The 23,730-nt window shown below is 39.2% G+C and overlaps 1 protein-coding gene across 2 annotated transcripts in view; it reads right to left on the bottom strand.

Annotated features, from left to right (window-relative positions):
- The window catches only part of prdm5 (PR domain containing 5), a 73,971-nt gene extending 51,518 nt beyond the window's left edge, over positions 1 to 22,453 (bottom strand). The window contains exons 1-8 of one of the 2 annotated variants that reach the window (XM_084099688.1): positions 22,201 to 22,453; positions 19,146 to 19,229; positions 16,802 to 16,924; positions 10,732 to 10,906; positions 10,154 to 10,331; positions 9,977 to 10,072; positions 9,647 to 9,768; positions 7,106 to 7,185 (exon numbers count right to left, since the gene is read on the bottom strand). In XM_084099688.1, the coding sequence (XP_083955814.1) occupies positions 7,106 to 7,185; positions 9,647 to 9,768; positions 9,977 to 10,072; positions 10,154 to 10,331; positions 10,732 to 10,906; positions 16,802 to 16,924; positions 19,146 to 19,229; positions 22,201 to 22,299 (957 nt within the window). In that variant the 5' untranslated portion in view covers positions 22,300 to 22,453. Of the gene's footprint in view, positions 1 to 7,105; positions 7,186 to 9,646; positions 9,769 to 9,976; positions 10,332 to 10,731; positions 10,907 to 16,801; positions 16,925 to 19,145; positions 19,230 to 22,200 lie in introns of both variants that reach the window. The other variant, XM_084099687.1, reaches the window with a different exon arrangement.
- Positions 22,454 to 23,730: the final 1,277 nt, after the last annotated feature.

The following is a 23,730-nucleotide window of genomic DNA, read 5'->3' as shown; positions in this document are numbered from 1 at the left end:
ATGAAAACAAGACGCCACATGTGTCACAGTACTTGATGTAAATCCAGAGTTGAGGTACTTTGAAACACTATCTTTGCGAACTACAAGCTACTAATAATTTAAAGTACATAAACTACAGTCAGTTGCTCTTTTGAAAAAGTAATTGCATTACATAGTATTCGTACAGTATTTATTTCTCCCAGCAACTTCAAGTGTGACCATTATGGTTTAAATGAATTGAAATATAGATCATAAAAATATAACTGATTCAAAAAACATTTGTTACACTATAAGACGTAAACCTGACTAATGAAAACTACTGAGTGACAACTCAAATTAACTGAATGATTTGTTTAACTAGTTCATTCAAACAAGCTGTATGAATAACCTGATTCAATGAAATGAACTTGAGTAAGAAAGCATTCTGGGAGTTCTCGTTTCACTCAGCTCTAAAGCTGCAACAGAATGCAACATAAAAAAACAAACAAATGTACTGTCTTCATACGCTTTATGTGTTCCTGGACAAGATTTAATGTTTACTGTCAAAAAATTAGCCACAACTATAAATCTGAGGGATTTTTCCAGTGGTATTTTATTGCTCTTCAACAAGGCTTTTGCAGCAATGCCTCCCTATAATTCCGTTTTGTTCAATTTTAAGGTCAAGTCTAGTACATGTAATGCTCAAAAATCGTCTCTGTGAGAACCTATAAAGACTCTAGAGGGCGTATACAGGGTGGGGTAAGCTGTATCACAAAATGCAGACGTCCACTAGATTAATTTACATATTTGTAAAGGTATAGTTCACCCAAAAATGACATTTCTGTCATTGTTTACTTGCCCTAAAATCACTCCAGGCCTATAAGTCATTTGATCATCTTAAATGTCTTGTTCACACCTGGTATTAAGATGAGTTTTGGTCGATCGGATCACAAGTAGACGAGGGAGATACATATCCATTTACACCTGTGTTTTAATCCGTCTCTTTTGTCCACTTTCCATCACTACTGTCCTGATTTTTTCGAGGGGAGGGTCTATGGGCGGGTAAATGGATGGGCTTTTTCAGATCTTTCGATCTAATGGACGAAATAAGCTCACGTAATTTACACATGAACGTGACCGGAGACATACGGAGAGAGCAGCAGCTTTAGTTTCTGTGATACAGTGCAGTGATTGGATTAAAAGAGTTAATTCTGATGAATAATGCGTAGAAAAGCTCAGACACTGATGACGTAGACACGTGCTCTCCAGCCACAGCAGCCAATCACCACTCCGGATTAACGCACCTCACTTTTCATGACGTTTGCTTAACTTAGCTTTTTCAACCGGAAGAACGAAATGGATACAAAAAAATAAATAAATAAACACTTTTCCCTTAATAATTCCCTTCTAAATTATTATAAATATTAATTCCCTTAGTAATCCATATGAACTGAGCAGTTTAGTCCAAGTCTTCTGAAGAGACACAGTAGCTTTATATGATGACCTGCCTAATTTAGACTTTATGTCAAATGTTTGGTTTAATGGATTTCAATGGAGGGACAGAAATCTCTCAGGTATTATTAAAAATATCTGCATTCGTGTTTTGAAGATGAATGGAAGTCTTGTGGATTTGGAACGACATGAGAGTGAATAAATGATGACAAAATGTTCAAGTTTTAGCCAAATTAACCCTTTAAGTAAAAACTGGCCCATCTCCTCAGTGAATATATCTGCTTTTGTATGGTCATTTAATGTGAAATGTCATGATCACTGAGCTGAAACTCTTGAAACTCTCTTCTCTTATCTCTTCTCCTATACGCTCTGCTCTCAATTCATATCTCTAACAGCTTAGTTTTCTGTGAAACGCTTGGCACTTGTAATCTTCTCATGCCAGTTTACGAACATATAGAGAAATTGTCTGCATGTGGAGGAGACTCTAAAGAAAGCCATTGAGCTTCCACCCTCACAGAGCAAATCATATTTGCAGGCTTTCCAAATGGCATTGCTGGTACGAATGAACTGCAGTCAGATGGACATGGTCTGGTGCAAAAAGGAAGGTTGGACATCTAATATTTAGACAAAGATGGAGAGAGATGGAGAGCCAGGAAAAAGGTCTGTGACCAAATTGCATGTTTGTATAACGGGCAGCCTAGGAAATCAAGTAAGGCCACAGAGATTTAAACTTCATTCTGCTGAAATTAAACTTAAATTCATCATGCAGTGGGGGAGTATTTCTTAGACCTACATAATGCCAAAATTCTTCCATCAATGAGTTCAGAAAAGTACATGCATCAGTTGTGCATAAATAACCTAACATTTTAAAAGATTAGCTTCTCCCTAAACTTTCTTTTAGCTGGACAGACTTTCTTTCCATACATTATAAACAGCAACATCCACACTCTTTTTGCTAATGTAGAGAGATTAACAAACCCTACGAGTCACATTCCCAGTGAACTGCTCTCCAAAAGCAAATGCAATGAGTTTGTTTCCATTAGCCACCATGTCTGATTTTGAAGCAATTGATGGTAAAATCTTGGAAGAAACTGTACAGAATCTTAAAACATCAGCCTGCTCCCTTGAAACACTTCCCACATGTTTTTTTCAAAAGTGTGTTTAAGAAGCAGATCTCCTAGAAGTGGTCAATGCCTCACTTCTTTCTGAGACTTTTCCAGAGTCCCTGAAAACCACAGTTGTTAAACTTCTCCTGAAAAAGAGCAATCTGGATAACACCGTTTTGAGCAACTACAGACCAAAGTCAAATCTTCCTTTCATAGGCAAGATGGTCAAAAAAGTGTTTTTTTTTCAATGAGCAAAGTCCTAAGATAAAAAGGATATTTGAACAACTTTTAATCTGGTTTCCGACTGCATCATATACGCTTTGTACACAGTAGATGAGGGAGACATATTCCCGTTTACACCTGGTGTTTTAATCCGTCTCTTTTGTCCACTTTCAACCATTTCTGTCCTGATTTCTTCGAGCGTAGGGTCTATGGGTGGGTAAATGTTTGGGCTTTTTCAGATCTTTCGATCTAATGGTCTTTCGAGCGCATTCGACCACATGAGCGTTTAAACTACAAAAGCAATCCGGTCGAATGCGCTTTCTACTACCTCTGGAAGTGGTGGAAAGTGGACAAGCTCAAAAAGTTTTAGACCCCGTCGCCAAAACACATCTAAATACCATGTTTAAACAGGGCCATAGTACAGAGACAGCGCTCGTCAAGATATTAAATGACACCTAAATAAAGATACAGGCCAATTAGACACCGTCGATCACAGCATACTTCTTGGCTGAAAAACTGGGTAGGTCTTTCTGAGATGGTCCTCAAATGGTTCAAGTCATACTTAGAAAGGAGAGGTTACAATGTGAACATAGGTGACCATAAGTCTAAGTGGAGTCCCACAAGGCTCAATTCTTGCACCACTCCTGTGCAACATGTATATGGTCTCACTGACCCAGATGATCAGAAAGATCTAAATTACTTACCACAGTTATGCAGATGACACTCAGATCTACCAAGCCCTACCGACCTAACGAATACCCTGTGTTAATTCATTGATGAAATTAACAGTTGGATGTGCCAAAACTTTTTTCAGTTAAGCAAAGACAAAACTGAAGTCATTGCGCTTGGAAACAAAGATGAAATTCTCGAGATGAACGCATACCTTGACTTTTGGGGTCAAAAAAACTAAAAATCAAGTCAGGAATCTTGGTGTGATTTTGGAGTTAGACCTTAGTTTCAGTAGCGATGACAAAGCAATAATTTTAATATTATCAATAATATTATCATCTCAAAATTTTTTTGAGATGTCCTTTCTCTGGCCCTGTCTCAATTTTGGCCCTGGATTGTTTTATTTCTAGTCAAGAATCAGAGAAACTTGTTCATGCTTGACAGCTGCAGCTCATACAGGACACTGCTGCCAGGAGTCTGAGCAGAACCAGAAAATCTGAACATTTCACACCAGTCATCAGGTTTTCACTCTGACTTCCAGTTACAATTACGTGTTTATAAATCACTGGCCTTGGACCTCACTACATTGAAGATATGCTCACTGAATATTGAACTGATAACAGATCACTCAGAACATCAGGATCAAGACAGTTAGAAATACCTAGGGTTCACTCAAAGCAAGGTTTCCGCTTTTAGCTCTTAAGCCACCCGTAACTGAACCAGCTTCCAGAAGAGATCAGATGTGCTCCACATGCTCTACTGTAGTCACATTCAAATCCAGACTATATCTATCTTGTTATCCTTCTCTTTTTTTTCTTTTTTTTTCTTTCTTTTTTTTTTAGAACTGTTTTAATACATTTTAAATCAATTTTTGCTTTTATTGTTATTTTTATTTATTATGTCTTGCCTTGCGATATAGAATAAATGTATAAATGTTTGACTAACTGGATAGATGTAAATCTCAATTCAACATACTACAACTGCAGTGTACCACTAATGAATATTCTAAATATTATAACATAACTTTAATTCATTTGAATGTATTTTTTGTTTAAGAGCAAGCAAATGTCGAATAAAACAAAAGAACATAGAAGCGCCAAACAGGTTGGGTTTAACACTACCTGTGGGACAAATTTTACAGAAACATTAGCATTTCCTCTCTAGAGTAACCGACCGCTGCCGTACAATCAGAAACACACAACAGAGCGGCAAACGCAGATGATGCTCTTGCAGGTTGAAGCCAAATCCGGACAGCTGTGACTGGAAAGGCTCTCTCTCAGAACGGCTGCACTGATAACTGCTGATGAGTGAACGCTGACAGGAGGAAGTGCCTGTTTTACGTCAAGTTTAGGCAAAGAGAGTGACGATAGCATTCTCCAGGCCAAAACAGAAAGGGATGTTGGTTTGGTGGAGCAGTGGAAGCTTGGGATGCATTCCAATTGTAAGAACATTAAAACTGCATTGTGGTTCTTCACCTACATCCTTCAGTCAGAAACTCAAATTACCTTCATTTGTCCCTCTCAACTCACTCTGCCAAGGTTTAAGTTGCGGTTTCATTGAAAAGCATCTAAAAAGTGGTATATATTTTGAAAAGGAAGCCCACATACCCAAACCATGAATATTCCCAAGAGAAAATGAACCAGGAACAGTGAAAAGAAGCTCAGAATTCTGACTTTTGTGGTGATTTTGGAGATAGTGATGATGATGATGAAGTCATCTATTTGTTTGAAGCTATTTGTCTGATATTTCTCAGGTCTTTTTGCAGAAGGAACCCTGACGCCAACAGGAAGGCTGGGCAGTCTGGTCTCCCAGCTCTTAAATTTCACAAGGGCCACAGGGATGAGCTTGTGAAACAAAAGACGACCTTTCTGTACACACTCACACCAGTGGAAAACCTTACAACATCCACATGAAGCCCACCTCCTACTGAGAGACAGAGAGATGGACGGCACACAAGAGCGAACCAGAGTCTAAGACGGCCAAATTTCATTTTTTTATTTTATTTCCTAGCTTTTCAAAAACAATGAAACTGATGAGGAGAACATTATGTATATGGATCATACAGCAGCCAAAGAAATAGAAAAAGAGGAAGTCGAAAACACAAGCGAGACATGAGAGATGGACAAATAGAGGCCTTGTCCTAAATGGCACACTTGACATGGATTTATCATCTAGTGACCTTCATTTGTGACTGTAAGATGTCCCATTTGTCATTTTAGTATGCTGTTTTAGTCATATTTAAGTGTGAATATAATATTGATTAGAATAATTGTATTTTTGTGATTATGCAGTTTCAGTGACAGATGTTGTTTGTGTATATGTATAGTAACATTTGGTGTCACATGTATATTTGGCAGACATGTTCACAAGTCCCTAAAGGCTAAGTCCTAGTCAAGTCTCAAGTCTTTGGGTCCAAATCCTAGTCAAGTCTCAAGTCTTTGGGTCCAAGTCCTAGTCAAGTCTCAAGTCTTTGGGTCCAAGTCCTAGTCAAGTCTCAAGTCTTTGGGTCCAAATCCTAGTCAAGTCTCAAGTCTTTGGGTCCAAGTCCTAGTCAAGTCTCAAGTCTTTGGGTCCAAGTCCTAGTCAAGTCTCAAGTCTTTGGGTCCAAATCCTAGTCAAGTCTCAAGTCTTTGGGTCCAAGTCCTAGTCAAGTCTCAAGTCTTTGGGTCCAAGTCCTAGTCAAGTCTCAAGTCTCAAGTCTTTGGGTCCAAGTCCTAGTCAAGTCTCAATCTTTGGGTCCAAGTCCTAGTCAAGTCTCAATCTTTGGGTCCAAGTCCTAGTCAAGTCTCAAGTCTTTGGGTCCAAGTCAAGTCTCAAGTCTTTGGGTCCAGGTCCAAGTCCTACTCAAGTCTCAAGTCTTTGGATCCAAGTCCTAGTCAAGTCTCAATCTTTGGGTCCAAGTCAAGTCTCATGTCTTTGGGTCCAAGTCCTAGTCAAGTCTCAATCTTTGGGTCCAAGTCCTAGTCAAGTCTTAAGTCTTTTGGGTCCAGGTCTAAGTCAAGTCTCAAGTATTTGAGGTCCAAGTCAAGACTCAAGTCTTTGGGTCCAATTCCAAGTCAAGTCTTACATCTTTGGGTCCAAGTCCTAGTCAAGTCTCAAGTCTTTGGGTCCAAATCCTAGTCAAGTCTCAAGTATTTGGGTCAAAGTCAAGATTAATTTCTTTGGGTCCATTTCCAAGTCACGTCTCAAGTCTTTGTTCTATTTATTTATTTATTTTTTTGCAATAGTTTTATCAGCTAGTTATTGTAATTAACAGCTTTTTAAAACATTTAAACTGATTTCTGCTTCAAAAGCACAACAAATTATTACTTAAATCATTAATATTTTATTCACAACAGAAAACTATTACTTTCAATCTATATAACATTATACATTTTGTTCTCTTCACCACGAGAAAAAAAAGGCAGGGAATTGCCTGGTGCTAATTGTTTTCAGCACTATATTTTTGAGCATGTTTGTTCCATTACCATATTTGCATAATTCCTTTAGTGAATCAGATGCTAGAAGCATGAACTCAAAGTATGGAGACCTGCAAGGGCTGAGGGTGCCATTTGAGACAGGGCCAGAGAAAGGACATATGGATAGATGGCATGACAGAGGAGAAAGATTAAAGACAAAATAGATGAGCGAAAGGTAAGAAATATGAAGAGATGGATTGGATGAACGATAAGAGGAGATTTATGGAGGTGTGATCTGACCTTGCGGTGCTCCTGCAGGTTGAGTGAGGATGAGCACTTCTTACTACAGATGGTGCATACCAACTTCCTGCGAGCACTCCCTACACACACACACACACAGATCATACATCACATCAGCGGTAGATCCTAATGGCATGAGGAGATGCTAATGGAGACACTGCATCAGTTCAAACAGTCTTTCAAATAAACATCAGGAAGCCCTTAAATAAATCAGTTCCTGGTTCAGCATGAAGTACACAACCAAGAAAAAAGGAAAAACAACTATATTTAACAGGGGTGAAAGGTCAGCTAAAATGTATTTCCAGTAGGGAAGTAAGTGGATACGAGATCCGTCAATAACAGTTCTTAAAGCACTGGTATTTTAAAAGGCTTTAAAATGCCATCTTCTACCCTTTGTAGCACTGTATTCTGTTATAAATCCACTTTAACGTCAGTAAAGGTTTCTTGCAGTAAAAGCAGTCGTAATTTAGGGTTTATTACACGACAATGATGGAAGAAAATGGAAAAGTTCTTCCTTTGTGTTTTTGAGAACGATCCCCATTCACACAGATCCGTGAAAGCAACTAAAAACGCTGTATTCTGCTGTCAGGCCAGTAGTTGGCGATGTCACTTTGTAAAGAAACACTACGCACCTGCGCACTTATGCATTCTTCTACGTATGAAAAAGTTTGTTTATACGGAGACGATACCAGTATTAACTTAAAAAAATGTGCACTTTGAAACCCGTTTTCAAATGTTTGCATTTTCAGGCACCCAAAACGCAGTTGTCGTGTAAATGAACGGCCAAAGGGCATAAGACGTTTTCAGTTTTTTGTTGTTGTGTAAATGCCTACTTAGTTATTATTAGTACATATTTAGTTATTTTCCACCCTCTCAATGATCCGTTTACTCTTTTTTTTTTTTGGTACTGTATCTTTAAAATTTCAATATGTAAATGATCTCTCTTGTGATTGGTTAATTTCAGCATACTGGCAAGCTGTTAAAATTTAATAAGTGTTGCTATGTAACTGTGGCCTACCACATGTTAATGAGGTAATGACTGTGATTTCATAACTAACCATAATGATTTCTGAGCGAGCTGTTTTTGTGTACAAGTGTTAAGGCGCAGTCACATTATCGAAATTAGGTGAAATTTTGCGAGCAAAGGTCTGTTATACATGAAACACTGCTTATTCAAAGGTCATTTTCAAACTAAGCAGCATTATATTGTTCAGCATGGCAAATTTGCATCTTAAAACTTGAATATGGCGCAAAATCTGCATGGGTAAATTCCAGACTGCATGGATTCCTATTGAAATAACTGCATTTTGCCCAAGGAATTTTGCCCATAAATTATAATTACTGATTATGTGCTTTATTTAACGTTAAAATAATATAATGTAAGTTTAAATATCATTTTGCATGAACCTTATAGCCGTACTGAAAGCAACAATGGATAATTCACCTCAGATCTTCAAAATATATTAAAGAAAACAAATATTTAAACTGTGAACTCAGTGTGAAAAAACAAGTGTATTCTCTGACAAAGATTGTTTCAGTCACTCAGTATTTATTTAAAAAAATGTAAATATGTATGAATTTGATTATGTGCTTATCTATTTGGTTGCAAGTGCAGTGCGCTTGTGGAGACTCCGCCCACACGCTCTTCTGATTGGCTGTGGCTCGTCTGGTTAGGACACAGTGTTACTCGTGGTTTTGAGGATATTTTAACATCCAGAGTGATTCATCATCTTCTTGAGTTGGCTTTGATGTGAGCGTCAGAAACAGGTAAAATAAAGTGTCTAGAGTATCTGTGCAGTGCGAAAAGAATAGTAAAGTGGTGTCCGTAAACTAAATATGAGTTGTTGGCATGCAAAGCAGGGTTGTTTAATAAATAAAAAAAATGTAATACTGAAAACTTGACGCAGTGAGGGCACTATCCCATCCCTCAGTGCATTTGAGGAACTGATTCAGAGCCAATATCTACAGCCCAGAATGCAATGAACAATGGAGAAGACTAGTGAGAGAGTTTGCATTGTCAGTGTTTCCGTCTACATACAGTAATACACCAAACCTTTATTTCAAAACAGCAAAAAACTCCTGCTTTCCATATCAACTTTAAATGCTCTTATTATAGCAAAACACGCACAATCATTTATGTGCCTACAAGCACTTCCACAAGCACGCAGTAAATCGTTCAGCTTTACACAGTTTGGATTCATTTGCAAATGACTGATTGACTTGCATGTGGCCAAACTGTCCAATTATAATTACTGACAATAATATTGAAAACATTCTGAATCATGCTTTCATCGGCCGATTAGAGGTCTTTGACTAATTTCCTCAGTTGTCTGCGCTTCTGGCTGAGAGTCTGGTGAAAAGATGAGTGCAGAGAGGGAGGGAGCGCTTAACGTTTATCTGACAGACAGAGGGGATGAAGAGCGGATCAGAAACCAGGAGATTAATGAAGATGTTAAACAGCCGCTGATTAGACTCTCATTACAGACGGGTAATTTCACACTCGCCTCACTCCCGTCTCGCGTGTGTGTGTGTGTGACCAACCTGTGTGGACGTTGCCTTTGTGTTTCTTCAGGGCGTCTTTACTTTTAAATCTTTTCCCACAGCTCTCCGACTTACAGATGAACCGACCGTCTCCTTTACACGCCTCTTTATGCTGCTCAAAACTGTCACACACAAACAGAATTTTTGTTCAAAGTCAACATAAAACACTGTCTCCAACCAACTGTAATGCTCCTGTAATTCCAGGTCAAACAGAATATGCAATGCAAAAATATACGGATGGTGAAAAGTGAGCACTGTGCATTAGAACGGATGTGTCTGATTGCTACATCAGCCGGTTTGGTACGGTAAGGCGACTCCAGATTGGTGTACCTGGACTCTGAACAGAAAGTGCTGTGACACAGGACACACTGATGAACTTTTGAAGGGTCTTCTGATGAAGCTGAGCTCTCTGTACAGTGAAGAACACTACCAATAAACAGGATATCAGCATTACCACACATGAGACGCTGTGTATACGGTGAGTGTGAGTGTGTGTGTGGTACTGACTGGCGCTGCAGGGCCTGTTTGACAGGAAACTCTTTTCCGCAGGAGCGACATTTAAACTCTTTGTCCTCTGTACTTCCTCTCTGATGAAAGCTCTGAAGATGCTCCGCTAACATGTCTTCACTGGGGAAGTTGTTCTCACACAGCAGACATGGGTAATCTTCATTCTTAATCACCAGCTCTGCGCACACACACACACACACAGATCTATGAACTACTGCTCGACTGACGTGAGTTTTACAATGGCAGATAATGCTAGCATTCTTGGATTAAGAACAATATTAAGCCTTTTTTCAGTTTGAACCCATTTTGTCACATTGTCATATAATAAATCTATCCTTTTTTCTTACAAATAATGTTTCAATGTCTGATTTTAGAAAGTCTAGACTAGAAAAATTCAAGTAATCTTTATTCTATCTAAATGATGACTGATTATGTTTGATTAACCCAATAAAAAGTCTACTTCATCTTTATCATACTTGGCTGAAAAACCAAAAGTAAACAAGAATCAAATTACTATTATACTAAATCCTTTATTAAAAACTATATTAAAATCCATTTCAGACACACTGAACACACACCGGTTTCTGTGCTGAGGTGTTGGCTCTCTTTACTGCTCTCCTCTTCCTCTTTGATGTCCTGATCTTCCTCCAGGTCCTCCTCTTCCTCCTCCATGTCACTGTCCAGGTAACCAATCAGAAGCTCCGTATCTGTCGCAATGTCATCAACAGCCAGATAGAAGATGTTTTCTCCATCCTGTTAAAAGAAACAGTGTCAGCTACTTCATTCAGCAAGAATATGATATTTTTATTTAAAAAAAAATGTGTTCTTTTGAAATTTCTATTCATCAAAGAAACCTGATAAAAATGTATCACAGTTTCCATAAAGATATGAATCAGCACAACAATGTTTTCAACATTGATAATAATCAGAAATGTTTCTTGAGCAGCAAATCAGCATTTTATGTCCCCATGAAACAATTTTTTACATTAAATTTTAATAAACTTTCATGCCAAATGGTTTTTCATGCATAGATGTAATTAACACAAAAACTTAAACCCAATTAACACAAATTCATAATGGTTAGTACCTAAGAATTGAAGCACTTGACAGACAAACTCCCACGTCCCCAATCATGTGTTCTCAACTTCACTTTGAAGTTACTTATTCTCTTTGACATGAAATACTATTTATTTTGATTGTGATTGAACTTTTTTTTGTAAAATTATTAAATTAGTTTATGTCCCTCAAACTCCAGTCCACCCAATTGCCCTTTAAAATCTTAAGCATTTTCCCTAAATCTGACTAGACTAAAAAATAATTGAGTTTTAAAAATGTTTTCAACAAACCTGCTCAGTCCAAAATCCACCAAACCGTAGGAATGACCTAACTAACATAAAAATCAGCTCTTGGTATTAGACAAATTTCTATATCAGAATCGTTGACAAAACTTTTGAATTTTTAAATTGTTGATAATTACTGGATATGGTTTTTATTTTTATTTTTTTACTGAAACACTGAAAAAGAAAGACTTTCCATTTGTCGGCGTCAATCCTTGAAGTTAAGTGTCTCCAGTCATAAGTTATAAACGCCAAATGATTTGGCTTTCTGGTCCCTGTGTGCTCAGAAATTATGACTTTTCCATAACTTTTAACATTGTTGTATTAATTTCCAGGCTTCTGAAATCACCTTATTTTCCCAGGTTTTCCATGACCATAGGAAACCCGTGCGAGTGAACGCCTACACTTTATTAACTTGAGTTAAAGCAGTCAGCAAAGTTTTGTCCGGTTCAATTTCAATATATAAAAGCACTACTAGCATAAATTGTGTAAATATATCAAATGTGTCTTATTACAAAGGGAATAAACTGAATTAGACGTTGAAAAGCAAAGATCCAGGTGTCGTCTGACACTGAACAGACAACATAACAGAGAACCGCTGGGAGGAGCAATCAAACATTCACACGAGGGGAAGCGTAAGATCAACAGTGCATCCTGATTAAGGTCAAAGGGCAAACACTTCAACCTCTGTTTAATGGCTTTATCAGACCTTCATTTCCTAAAAGGTCATGCAGAAATAAGCACAGTTGCTGTACATTATGTTCAAACCGGAGCCGGAGATTTATCCACAGGGAGATGCTGAGAGAAGTGTCATGTGTGATGAAACGCAGACTCAGTTCTCTTGATTTGGTTGTAATGGCCATCAGATCGTCAACGTCTCAAACTCACCAGAGACCGCAACTGGCAAAAAATTATTCACAAGCACTGTGATGCTTTCGCAAATGATTCTTCATCCATCTATGCAAAAAAAAAAAAGAATCATGATAAAAAATGTTAATGTAAAATTTTATTAAAATTATTACCGGTAATAATTTAGTTAAAGCTGCAGTCCGTAACTTTTTTGGGTTAAAAATTATCCAAAATATTTTTTTGAGCAAGTACATAACCAGCCAGTGTTCAAAACTCTGTGCTTGCCGTAGCTCGATTCAAAACGGTAAGCTTGTAATAATGCTTTTAACTCCAGTGGTACTGGTGGATTTCTGCGGGAAATTTTAGCATGTCTTTGCGTCATTACGTCACATCTGTCCACATAAGTCTCGGCTAGTAGGATATGAGTGTGAGGATGTTGGGTGGAGATTTATAGCCTTTTCTCGCAGCACTTGATATAATTAAACGTATCACTTTGATGGCGGATCCAGAAAGGTTCAAACGACAATAACCAGTGGCAACTGGAGATTCACCCGAACAAACGCGAAAGACTTTGGAGTGGCTTCAGAAAAATAGAGACTGCAACCGGCCCATGCGAAAACAAGGATAAATATCGGAAGGGCATTAAATGTAGTCAGATTTCCCTTGATATTTTTACATATAAGAAGACATTGTACTATAAAAATATCCTCAAAACTTCATTTGTTAGTCGAAAAACAGCTTTTAAAGGGGTGGTTCAGGATTTTGGACATCGGACCTCATTTCCAAGTTAGCCTGGGTGTTATTTATCAGTGGAGACAGTTTTCAACATTTTTCATCCAGTCCTTCCAGTTGCATAGTTTGCCGGTGCTAGGCTAGCGCGAGTCAACGGTATCTGCTAGCCTGCCATTAAAAACAGTTTTACCCACTCCACAGTACACCAAAAGCAAATAAATTATAACGCCAGACTATCGATGTAAATGTCTGTTGAGAGAATAATGTTAGAAATAAAACTACCCTTTTATCGCATTGTAATAGTTATACTTTGTTCCCTGTATTTATTAGCACAGTCTACAGCAGCGGCGGAGTGATATTAAGTTACCTAGGCAACCGCTAGCTAGACGTCCCGACTGTAGTGCGCTTCTGTGTTTACTTTTCGGCGCAGTACTACTAACCGGAGCAAAGTAAAATTCCGCCGCTGCTGAGAAACTAGTTCCTGTAAATGTAATGCGATCATTGAGATGCAAGAGTAGTTTGATTTCTAACATTATTCTCTCAACAGACATTTACATCGATAGTCTGGCGTTATAATTTATTTGCTTTTGGTGTACTGTGGAGTGGGTAAAACTGTTTTTAATGACAGGCTAGCAGATACCGTTGACTCGCGCTAGCTTAGCACCGGCAAACTATGCAACTGGAAGGACTGGATGAAAAATGTTGAAAACTGTCTCCACTGATAAATAACACCCAGGCTAACTTGGAAATGAGGTCCGATGTCCAAAATTCTCAACCGCCCCTTTAACTTCCAAGCGGCCAAAACAACTCGCTTCAGATGACGTCATAATAATTTATGAAGAAATTTCTAAAATGGCAGCAATCATGATTGTTTTTCATGATTATCATTTTTGAGCAAAATAACCGTAATTATCAGTGTAACCATTATCATGCAACCCTAGCAACACGTCTAACATGCAGAATCACACCGCACATTTCCATACTATATTTGTAGCGATCAGTTTTATAGTGTTTGCTATAGGTCTAAACATTCTTCACGTGTTGAGATGAGTTGTGAAATTATTGTTCCATCATGGCATTATTCCCATAATTGCGACTGAATTATGAGGTGCTAAGGCGCATTAACACAGACTGTGATTAGGTCATAGGAGATTGCCAGGTCACCAAACTATTGATAGACACTCAACTGCGTATCCAACTCATGTCACCTCAAATGTTTATGCCTACATGTGTACGCCCACATTGCGCACGTGTGTGTGTGTATGTGTTATTCATCTAAGGCTCATTGCACTTCTCTTATCTCCGCACTCTTTGGTGTTTTCAGATCTCTGGCACTGTGAACGCACATCACCACCACTAGACATAACAAACAACTCACTCCATCTCATCCCCTCCGCTGTCTGCATCTGTTTCAAAGCCTTATGCAAAGCTGCTGTCACTCTCTGTGGCTCTGGTCCAAAACCTAATGAGTGCCCTACGTAGACAGCATTTTCAGGAATCATAGGTGTGCTCCTAATGCGAAGGCGTTGCAAAAGGCAAGCAGTTATGTTAAGTTATACAGTTTTAAGGCTGCAGTGCATCGTTTGTGATAAGATGATAAGAATGTAAGAACTGATCGCAAGAACTGATAAGAATGTAAATGTGGACCTTGAAATGCAATGTAAGTCACTTTGGATAAAAGCGTCTGCCAAATGCATAAATGTAAATGTAATGTGTTCCTTACTGAAAAGGAAATCATAGTGGGAAAAAAATCCCTCTAAAATGTCAGAAGTGAGAGAAATGACAAAAATATAGAGAAAAAATGATTCAATCTAATTTTTTTTAATCAATGCTACAAAATCATGTGACAAACTTGAACTCGTTGCAAAATCTCCGGGAATCTTTCATCTTTGCAAAAAAATTCATAATCATGAAATCTGCGTGGGGAAATCGTCTCAGGTTATGACTGTAACCATGGTTCCCTGAGAAGGGAACGAGACGCTGTGTCCAATGACCAACGCTAAGGGTAACACCTCGCCATGACTGCGTCTGAACCACATGTGCAACTATTCCAATTCTATATAAATACTATATAAATAATTCCAATTCTATATAAATATATATATATATATATATTTATATAGAATTGGAATTCTGTGACGTATATATATATATATATCTATATAAATCTATATTAGGAGCTATAAAGGATACCTGAAAGTTCAGGAGGAGACAGCGGAGCGTCCAACAGGAATGATTTATCTTTCTCCTTAACGCCAGAGAGGTTCAACCGAATCCTTGGTGGCCCGAAGAGACAGATCTGGGGCCCGACGCAGTTCTTTAACTGGTCAGGCCCAACCCCCTCACCTTCATCCAGGTCCCTCAGCAGGTCAGCCTGGTGTGCCTGAAGAACTCAAGACCTACTGCCATTTAAGCTTTGCCCACCAAAGATAACGTTGTTCTTCATGGTTTGGTCAGCAAGGTCGGGGCCATGAGGGTCAGTGCAGCTACGGGGGAGAGATAGCTAGCCAGCGTCTCTTCAGCCCTGGGCATCGTCCCATCCCCGTGCTCCCTCATCCCCACGACCGAAGAATAGTTAGAAATTGTGGGGCTGGAGATGTGAGCCGAGAATGGTTTATTCCAGGACCTTGACACCTCAGTAGCCGCGTTTCCAATGGGCCGTGCTGGGCTAAAAGCCTCGGGCCCAAAATATGCTGCGTTTCCACTGTCGGGCCAGAAGCTCCACAGCGCTTCACTAAAACGCGCCTCTCTGGAACAACGTCAAATAAAAACCTGCTTTGTTGTACTATGATCAGCTGTTCGGCCGAGCTTTCAATGTTGTTATGGAAAGGTCGGTTGGTTTTTGTCACATGACCTGCGGTATTCTGAAAAGTTGATGCGCGCCTGGAAAATCAGACGCCTACATTTGAAATAACGAATTTGCACGCGCAAAAAAAACGCGATATGTGAACGGCCCCAAAGTCAGGAATCGATAAGCGGAATCGAAATGCGTGCGTCTTATCGAATCCCCGGTTTTTGGAAATTTGTTACCGGTTCTAAAATGGAACCGGTTCTCGATACCCAAACCCTACAGAGCGGGCTTCCGGATCCCGAGTGAAAGCACTGGAGCCCGCAGGTGAGAGCTGAGAAAGGGACGGGCCCGTCCTGTTCAAGCTTCCTTGCGAGCTCCATCTGCGACCCCCATGATGCGCGAGCCTGACCGCTCTCATCAAAGAGCGGAAGCCGATCACAGTGAGCACAGTCAGCGCCCCCTCGAGAGATAACAGTCCTCGCTCTGCTCCCAGGCAGCTCACAGAGATCTGAATTGCTTATTTACCATTTTATAAAGCTAAAATAGATCAATATAGCCGTACAGGACAAACGAACACCAAATAAGACAGAAGCTAACGCTGCTTATAGCTTCCACAGTACGCCATAGTGTCGTCATTGGATGCAACGTGGAGTTCCCTAGAAAGAAAACTTTCCTCACGCAAAATTCACAATGCATGGGGAAATCACAAATTCTTCGTGGGGAAATCTTTTGCACTCAAACGAAATACCCAGTGTGGATTCCTATTGAAGTGATTACATCAAATGATTTATGAGTAGAGCCTTAGTTACACTGGCATACTTTGATGCACAAACTGTTTGTCTGTGTAGAGTTTTCCAAACTCAAATAAAGCACACAGCAACAGTGTGTCTTTGAGAGAGAGAGAGTCTGTGGTTATCAGCCTGTGGCATCTTGTCATACCTGAATGGCGGCCAGGTTCTTCTGCTCCTGTGAAGGGGCTTGATGAACGAAGCGAAGCCAGTTAGCATGACGAGGGCTACTGGCGTCCAGGATATACAGCACGTCACCTTTATTCCCTCGAACCTGCAGACGCACACAGATTCAAAGGTTACACACAGGTTAACTCACATTATTAGATCATTTTATAGGCCACGCCAAAGGGATTTCAATCCCTCCAACAGACAAAAAATGCCTGAAACGCCTTGATTGTAGTATTTCTGTGACGTAGCTACTTCACTATGTAACACATTTGCATAACTCCCGCCCACTGGCTGCTTTGGTCCGCCCACAAAAAAACTGTTGGGTAAGTGATTTTGGTGAGACGCTGTAAAGGCTTCCAATACTGACGGAATATATATATATATATATATAATACAGTATATCTGGAACATTGCTCACTTCCCACAGACATGCTCTTTGCCCAAATCTGACGAATACCTATATTTCACTGTTTATGGATACAAATTATTATTTTGAGCCATTTCTCAGTCTTAGTCTTAGGTAAACGCTGGCTAATAGTGACTTATTCTGACTGATCTTGAAAGGTAAATTCCCTGAAATTGCCTGCATCATAACACACGAGCAGCATGAAAGAGCGGCACAGTGAAAGATTGCACACTAACATGATATATCATAATAATTATATGCACAAGTGTGTAATTTAAGAGTTAGGCTCACTATACTTTAGGCAGAAAAGTGTCATCAGGGCAGGCAGATCAGTAAATCACAGCTCTAATGTGGCTGAACACGACCTGATCTTCACTATAATTAAAACTTTAATGCAGCTGAAAATAAACTCAAATCTTTTAAGAGCAGATATTTGATGGGATATTAGATACGCCGTGCACTGGGAGACGCGTCTCGCTCCCGTAGCTCTGTCTGGCCTGGGAGAGTCAGTGTGAGTTGAGTTCATGCTGGCATGTCTCGTCCAATGAATCGTTGCCTGGAGACGAGCAATGATGCGTCTGTCTGAACAACAGGGGCAACAACTTCTCCAAGATGGTTAAAATTCAGTCAGACCTCAACGATCTCTGTTTGCAAAGACAAACGCCACTTGATTTGAATAAATCTCTACCCAAAGTATTAAACTTTGGTGTGTAACGCATCTCGCACTGTTTGCGTCAATCCCTCAAATCATGTGACATGTTGATGAGAGGTGGTTTTTGTTTGGTGAACAATAAAATGGGTGAAAAAGTCCCATTCACTTGAAACAAATGAGAGAATTTAGGCCAATAATTGTATGCCTTAAAACTCATCTTTGATCACCAAAATTACATATTTAAGCGTTTTTTTCCTTGCAAAAAAAATCGTCATGCCTTAAAATATCTTGAATGTAACTCGACACCCTTGCCTCATTTAGTATACGTGGTTCTATGGATATGCAAATGAGCCCCGCCTCCACTCACTCACACGTTGATCTGATTGGTTACAAGGTAGTTTGTGACATCAGAAACACCAGCGATTTCAAAGCGTGTTTTTGAGACTGTCTTTGGTTCACTGCAGTTTTAAGGAGTAAATACTCAGCAATGGTGTCGACTTATGAATTTACAAATGGTTTGTCTTAAAGCACATTAAAAACACCACATAGACATATAAACAACATTAATTTCTTCTGTTGTCTTTGAAATATGGTTAAAGTGTACTGTTGAATGTACTGACAAGCATTTATGGTAAACTAAAATATACTTTAATGTCATAAATATTAAAAACATGCATGTCATGTTTTAAAATATATTTGTGATTACACATTTATAATGATGAAGTTGCAATTTAGTACATTTCAAATATATTCTCTTTAAATGTAATATTGAATAACACACTACAGTTATAATCAAGTAGTTAACATGTGCTTCAGTATGTTAGTTAACACATCAAAATTCTTCTTAAAGCATGACAAGTGCACATTCAATATAATTAAGCACACTTCTTTTTCACAAGGGCAAGGAAATCACAGAGACAGAACACTAGCTACAACCTAGAAAACCATACGTCAACACATTTAAAACCAGTTAAGACACCTCAGCAATTGAATATCTCCCTCTGAACAACCACTCCCAACAGCCTAGCATAGTCGCGGGTTTTGTAAGCGCAAACACTCACTTACTCTTCAGAAAAACATAAATGTTGTACAGTCATAAAACAGCCAAGAAATAAACTAGCATCTAGTATTGTAAAGACGTTTTATCAGATATGAGTTACCTTTGAAGTGCTCCCAAGTGACACAAAAACAAAAATCTTTGTGGCGACACATAGCAAATGTATTGTGGGTAAAGCGATGGGATCATTGTTGAGTCTAGTCACCCACCTCCCACATCAGTCGTGGATCCATGCTTTCATCCAAGTCACTCAGCATCCGCTTTTCACCTGCAAACGGGCCGAATTTCTCACCCTGTGGGGAAAAAGAGGAAGTTTGTGTGCGAGTGTGTTGTAGGATTGGGCTTTGATGCCACAGTTTCTGGAGTGCCTGTGTGGGATCTGAACATGATCAAGGTTGATTCTCAACTCACAGAGGCTTATTCAGAGACTTCACACATTTAGGGTGTATCACACTTGTAGTTCGGTTCGCTTGGTTTGCTTAGTCCTCCTGATCCGCTTAATGTTCACATTGGCATTTTTATCACCGAAACTTAAGGCATATGGATGTGTTCACGGCCTGATTGGTCTGCTTCTATAATGTATATTTTGTGACGGAACTTACCGAACATCAAAACAATGCTGTGTTCTGGGCTAAATGCGCTCGTTGTATGTGTGTAGCTTCATATGATGGTATTTTGATCAGCTGAGAACTCGTGAAGAGCTTATAAACGGTTAAATGAGACAAAACAGCGTCAGGAATCCCTCCGTCACACAAATGAAGATCTGCAGTGAGGAGACGCGGTTCTGATCCTGCACTGAACTGTGATGGGAAACATCACGAACAGGTATGCTGGAGCATTTTAGGGTCACATCTTGTGACATCATGTCCTGTTTTTGGTTCGTTTACATGTCTTTGGTCAGTGTTGTGGACCAAACCGCACCAGAGTTTGTTTGGAAGTGGACTGAGACTCATCTTTTCAGCATCTCGGTCCGCTTGTTTGGTGGCGCCAGGGTTCAGATGGCAGCGTTCACACTTATTCAAATGAACCGCACTAACAGAGCAACCTGGTATTAAGATGAGTTTTGGTCGATCGGATCACAAGTGGACGAGGGAGACACATTCCTGTTTACACCTGGTGTTTTAATCGTCTCTTTTGTCCACTTTCAACCACTTCTGTCCTGATTTTTAGAGCGGAGGGTCTATGGGCGGGTAAATGGATGCGATTTTTCAGATCTTTCCATCTAATGGACAAAATAAGCTTGTGCAATTTACACATGGACACGACCAGAGACACGGAAAAACACACAGAAAGCATCATCTTTAGTTTCTGCTCTGACAGACGCAAGACCAGCCGAACGCTGTGAGTGTGTGTTAGAGATCAGGAATGATGAGAGAACATTGTGCTTGGTATGTTTTTTGTCTTCAAACCAAACTTGAGTCTCCAGCCGACAGTTTAAACCCTGTCTGTCTAGAGCTCTTCTCATAATGTCACGCATTAGTTCAGGAGACGGAGAGAAGACGGTCTTTTGTGTCTGTCTGAACACATTCGACCACATGAGCGTTCACATTACGAAAGGAATCCGGTTGAATGCGTTTTTGACTACCTCTGGAAGTGGTGAAAAGTGGACAAGTTTAAAAAATTTTAGACCCTTTTTACACCTATAAAATCACCTTGTGATCCGATCCGATCGACCAAAACGGGCGTTTCACACCAATAGATTGTTTGTTTTGTTCCGAAACAGGGAATTGATTTGTTGCAATGTTGCATTTTCTTCTTGGTTCGGCTCGCTTTCACAAGGCAACCTTTCAAAGCGTACCAAAATGTGATCACGCAAGTCACGTGTGAGTAACTGTCCTCTTATTGGTCAGTTTCCTCTGCGTCATGGCTTTATTTGTAACTGTCAAGACACACGCGAACACTAGACGAATGTTATAATGCAGCTAGAGCAGGAATCAAGTCTTCAAAGGGACAGCATTCTCACACAGGGAAGCGCAATTACACAACATTTAAGATGAAGACACTCTTTTGGTTTTCAACTGTGATAACTAATGTGCTCACTCCAAGGGTGTAGATTTGGTTTGAACATTGGGGGGGTTGAAGCTTGGGTCTGCATATTTATCAATATTGGGGGGGTTGTAATGCATAGATTTAAATATTGGGGGGGTTATCTCCCCCCCAACCCCCCCACAAATTACGCCCCTGGCTCACTCACAGAATCAGACACTTCTGCTTTCTATACAGTACATTTATAATACCATCTGGTTCATTGGTCTGTTGGGTCGGATTGCTTTCACACCTCAAGCGAACTCAGAGTGGTGCGGATCCGAACGCGATTGCCGTGTTCACACATGCCTAAACACATGCTCAGGTGTGAAAGCACCCTTTAATATCAGGTGTAAACCGGGTCTGAGTCCTCAGGCACGTCTCAGAACATGCTATATTACACAAAAATCTTTTGTTGTGCTTTAAAGAAGTACACTTATTTTGATATGTTGACTTACACATGTAAAGTAATTGATTATAATTATACCTGTAGGGTGTTGTTTGATATTACATTAAAGTTGTAATATTTTTAAGTACACATTTGTGATGAAGTTGCAATTTAAAACATTTAAATTAAACCACATACAAGTTTAAATGTATGTGATAGATAGATAGATAGATAGATAGATAGATAGATAGATAGATAGATAGATAGATAGATAGATAGATATTATTTTGTCGGGGTGAAATATTGAGCAGAACATGTTTTTGCAGGTTATGTGATGTTCACACACTTTATCTTGTAAACTGAAGAGGGTAAAACTCCTGCTGCAGATGTAGAGCCCTTACAAACAATTACCACAGTAAATATATATATATGTATTGTTTTTGCTGAAAAGTCATATAAGTTTATATCAAATCTTTTTCAAACAGTGTAAAAAAAAAACTCTTTCTGGCATTTGTTTCATTTACTTTTAGTGACAGCGGGGGCTTATATCACATAAACCGCAGATGTACTGTCATAACAACAATAACTGTAGTAACTTCATGGCGGAAACGGAGGCTGGCATGGTGAATTTTTGGCGGAAACTATGGTTACCATGGTGATTGTTTGTAAGGGACGTGGCAGCCCACGTAAGCGCACACAAACACACACAGAGGAATGCAACTACAACCAGGCGTTTATACTTTATACACTATGAGGAAAGTGAAAATAGTAATAAAAGAAGTCTTTCTCCAGAAGTTACTACAGAACCCATACTTTATCTTTCATGCGGAGAGTTTGTTTTATGCACGAACCTTCTTGACTGCCCTGGCAGTGTAAAGCCCCATCCCGTCCTGAACTTTAGAGGACTTCAGCACGAATCTGTCCGGCACGTACATGCCCAACATTCTCATCACTTCAGAAAGACGCCTTTCTTCCAAACAAAACACATGAAACGCGCTCGGAAACACGGGTTATGGGCTGGTTTGATATTCTCTGCAGGCTGTGTTTGTAAATCTCAATCCAGGCTGGTCTTCCATGTTACTGTCTGTACATGAGAGCGACACTGCGTTCCGATTGGCTGTTGGCCTTACAGGGAATGCGTTTCTGCGCTCTGATTGGTGGAAAGTTTAAGAAGGTCCATGTTAGTGTCAGTCACAGAGTGAGTTTCTGCGATCTGATTGGTGGAAAGTTTGTTACCGCGAGCTACATATTTTACTTTCCCGGGAAAAATCACCACATCATCCTAAATAAACTAAATATAACTAAAATCACGAATACTACAAATAATGTTAACACTTTACTATAAGGTCCATTAGTTAATGTATTAATTAACATGAACTAACAATGATCAATACATATGTTACTGTATCATTGTTAACGTTAGTTAATAAAAATACAGCTGTTCATTGTTTGTTCAAGTTAGTTCACAGTACATTAACTTATGTTAACAAATACAACCTTTGATTTTAATAATGTATAAGTAAATGTTGAAATTAATATTAACTAAGATTAATAAATGCTGTAGAAGTATTGATTATTCTTAGTTCATGTTAACTAAGGTAGTTAACTAATGTTAACTAATGAACCTTATTGTAAAGTGTTACCCAAATAATAATAATATCAACAACAATAATGGTGTTGCTACTACAAATAATAATAATAAAATACTTGATGTGCATTGTGCAATAATACATTAATTTTGGGGTTTAGGTTTGTTGGGGACATCCAATCCTTATGACAAGGAGAGCCTCTGAATTTAAGCGATAGTCCAGATTTAAACATATAACAGCATTAAATTAAATTAACATTACCCTTTTACTGACGTTATATTTACATCTAACATCCAAACAGAGCTAATGCACCTCAGCATGAACATTAGCCTCTGGTCTGACTGTGTGGCCATGCTTCATGTACACATTGTGTTTTCTTTAATTGATTTTCAAAGCCATTTGATTTAATGCTCTATAAACAAGGTGGTCGCACAATCAGCCACAGTAATGGAGGATGGATGTGCATAGGAGTCTGTGTTTGTGTGTCACGTGTTTAGATGCTGTTTACTGGCCCTTCATCAGTACCTGCCAACCCACATCTGTTTAAAACAGGTTTCTGCAGAAAGCAACTAAGGAAAATGGGCATACAAACAGCAATGGATGATCAGGCATGTAGATGAGAGAGGACACAATATCACACGGGGCTTTTAAGGCCAGGCCCATTAGACTAAACCCAATGACTCTGGGTAATTTGTACAGTCACTTAGTACATGTTATGCTGTCTGTACAATCGTGAGTTGTGTGTGTATTAAATATCCAGTCATATCCACAACCACTTTAGTCAAGTAGGCT

The sequence above is a fragment of the Abramis brama genome (assembly GCF_963993115.1).
Source record: "Abramis brama genome assembly, chromosome: 22".
In the NCBI taxonomy this organism is placed as follows: Eukaryota; Metazoa; Chordata; class Actinopteri; order Cypriniformes; family Leuciscidae; genus Abramis; species Abramis brama.
Note: the sequence above shows the minus strand (reverse complement) of the source record. Positions and strands in the feature narration are given on the sequence as shown.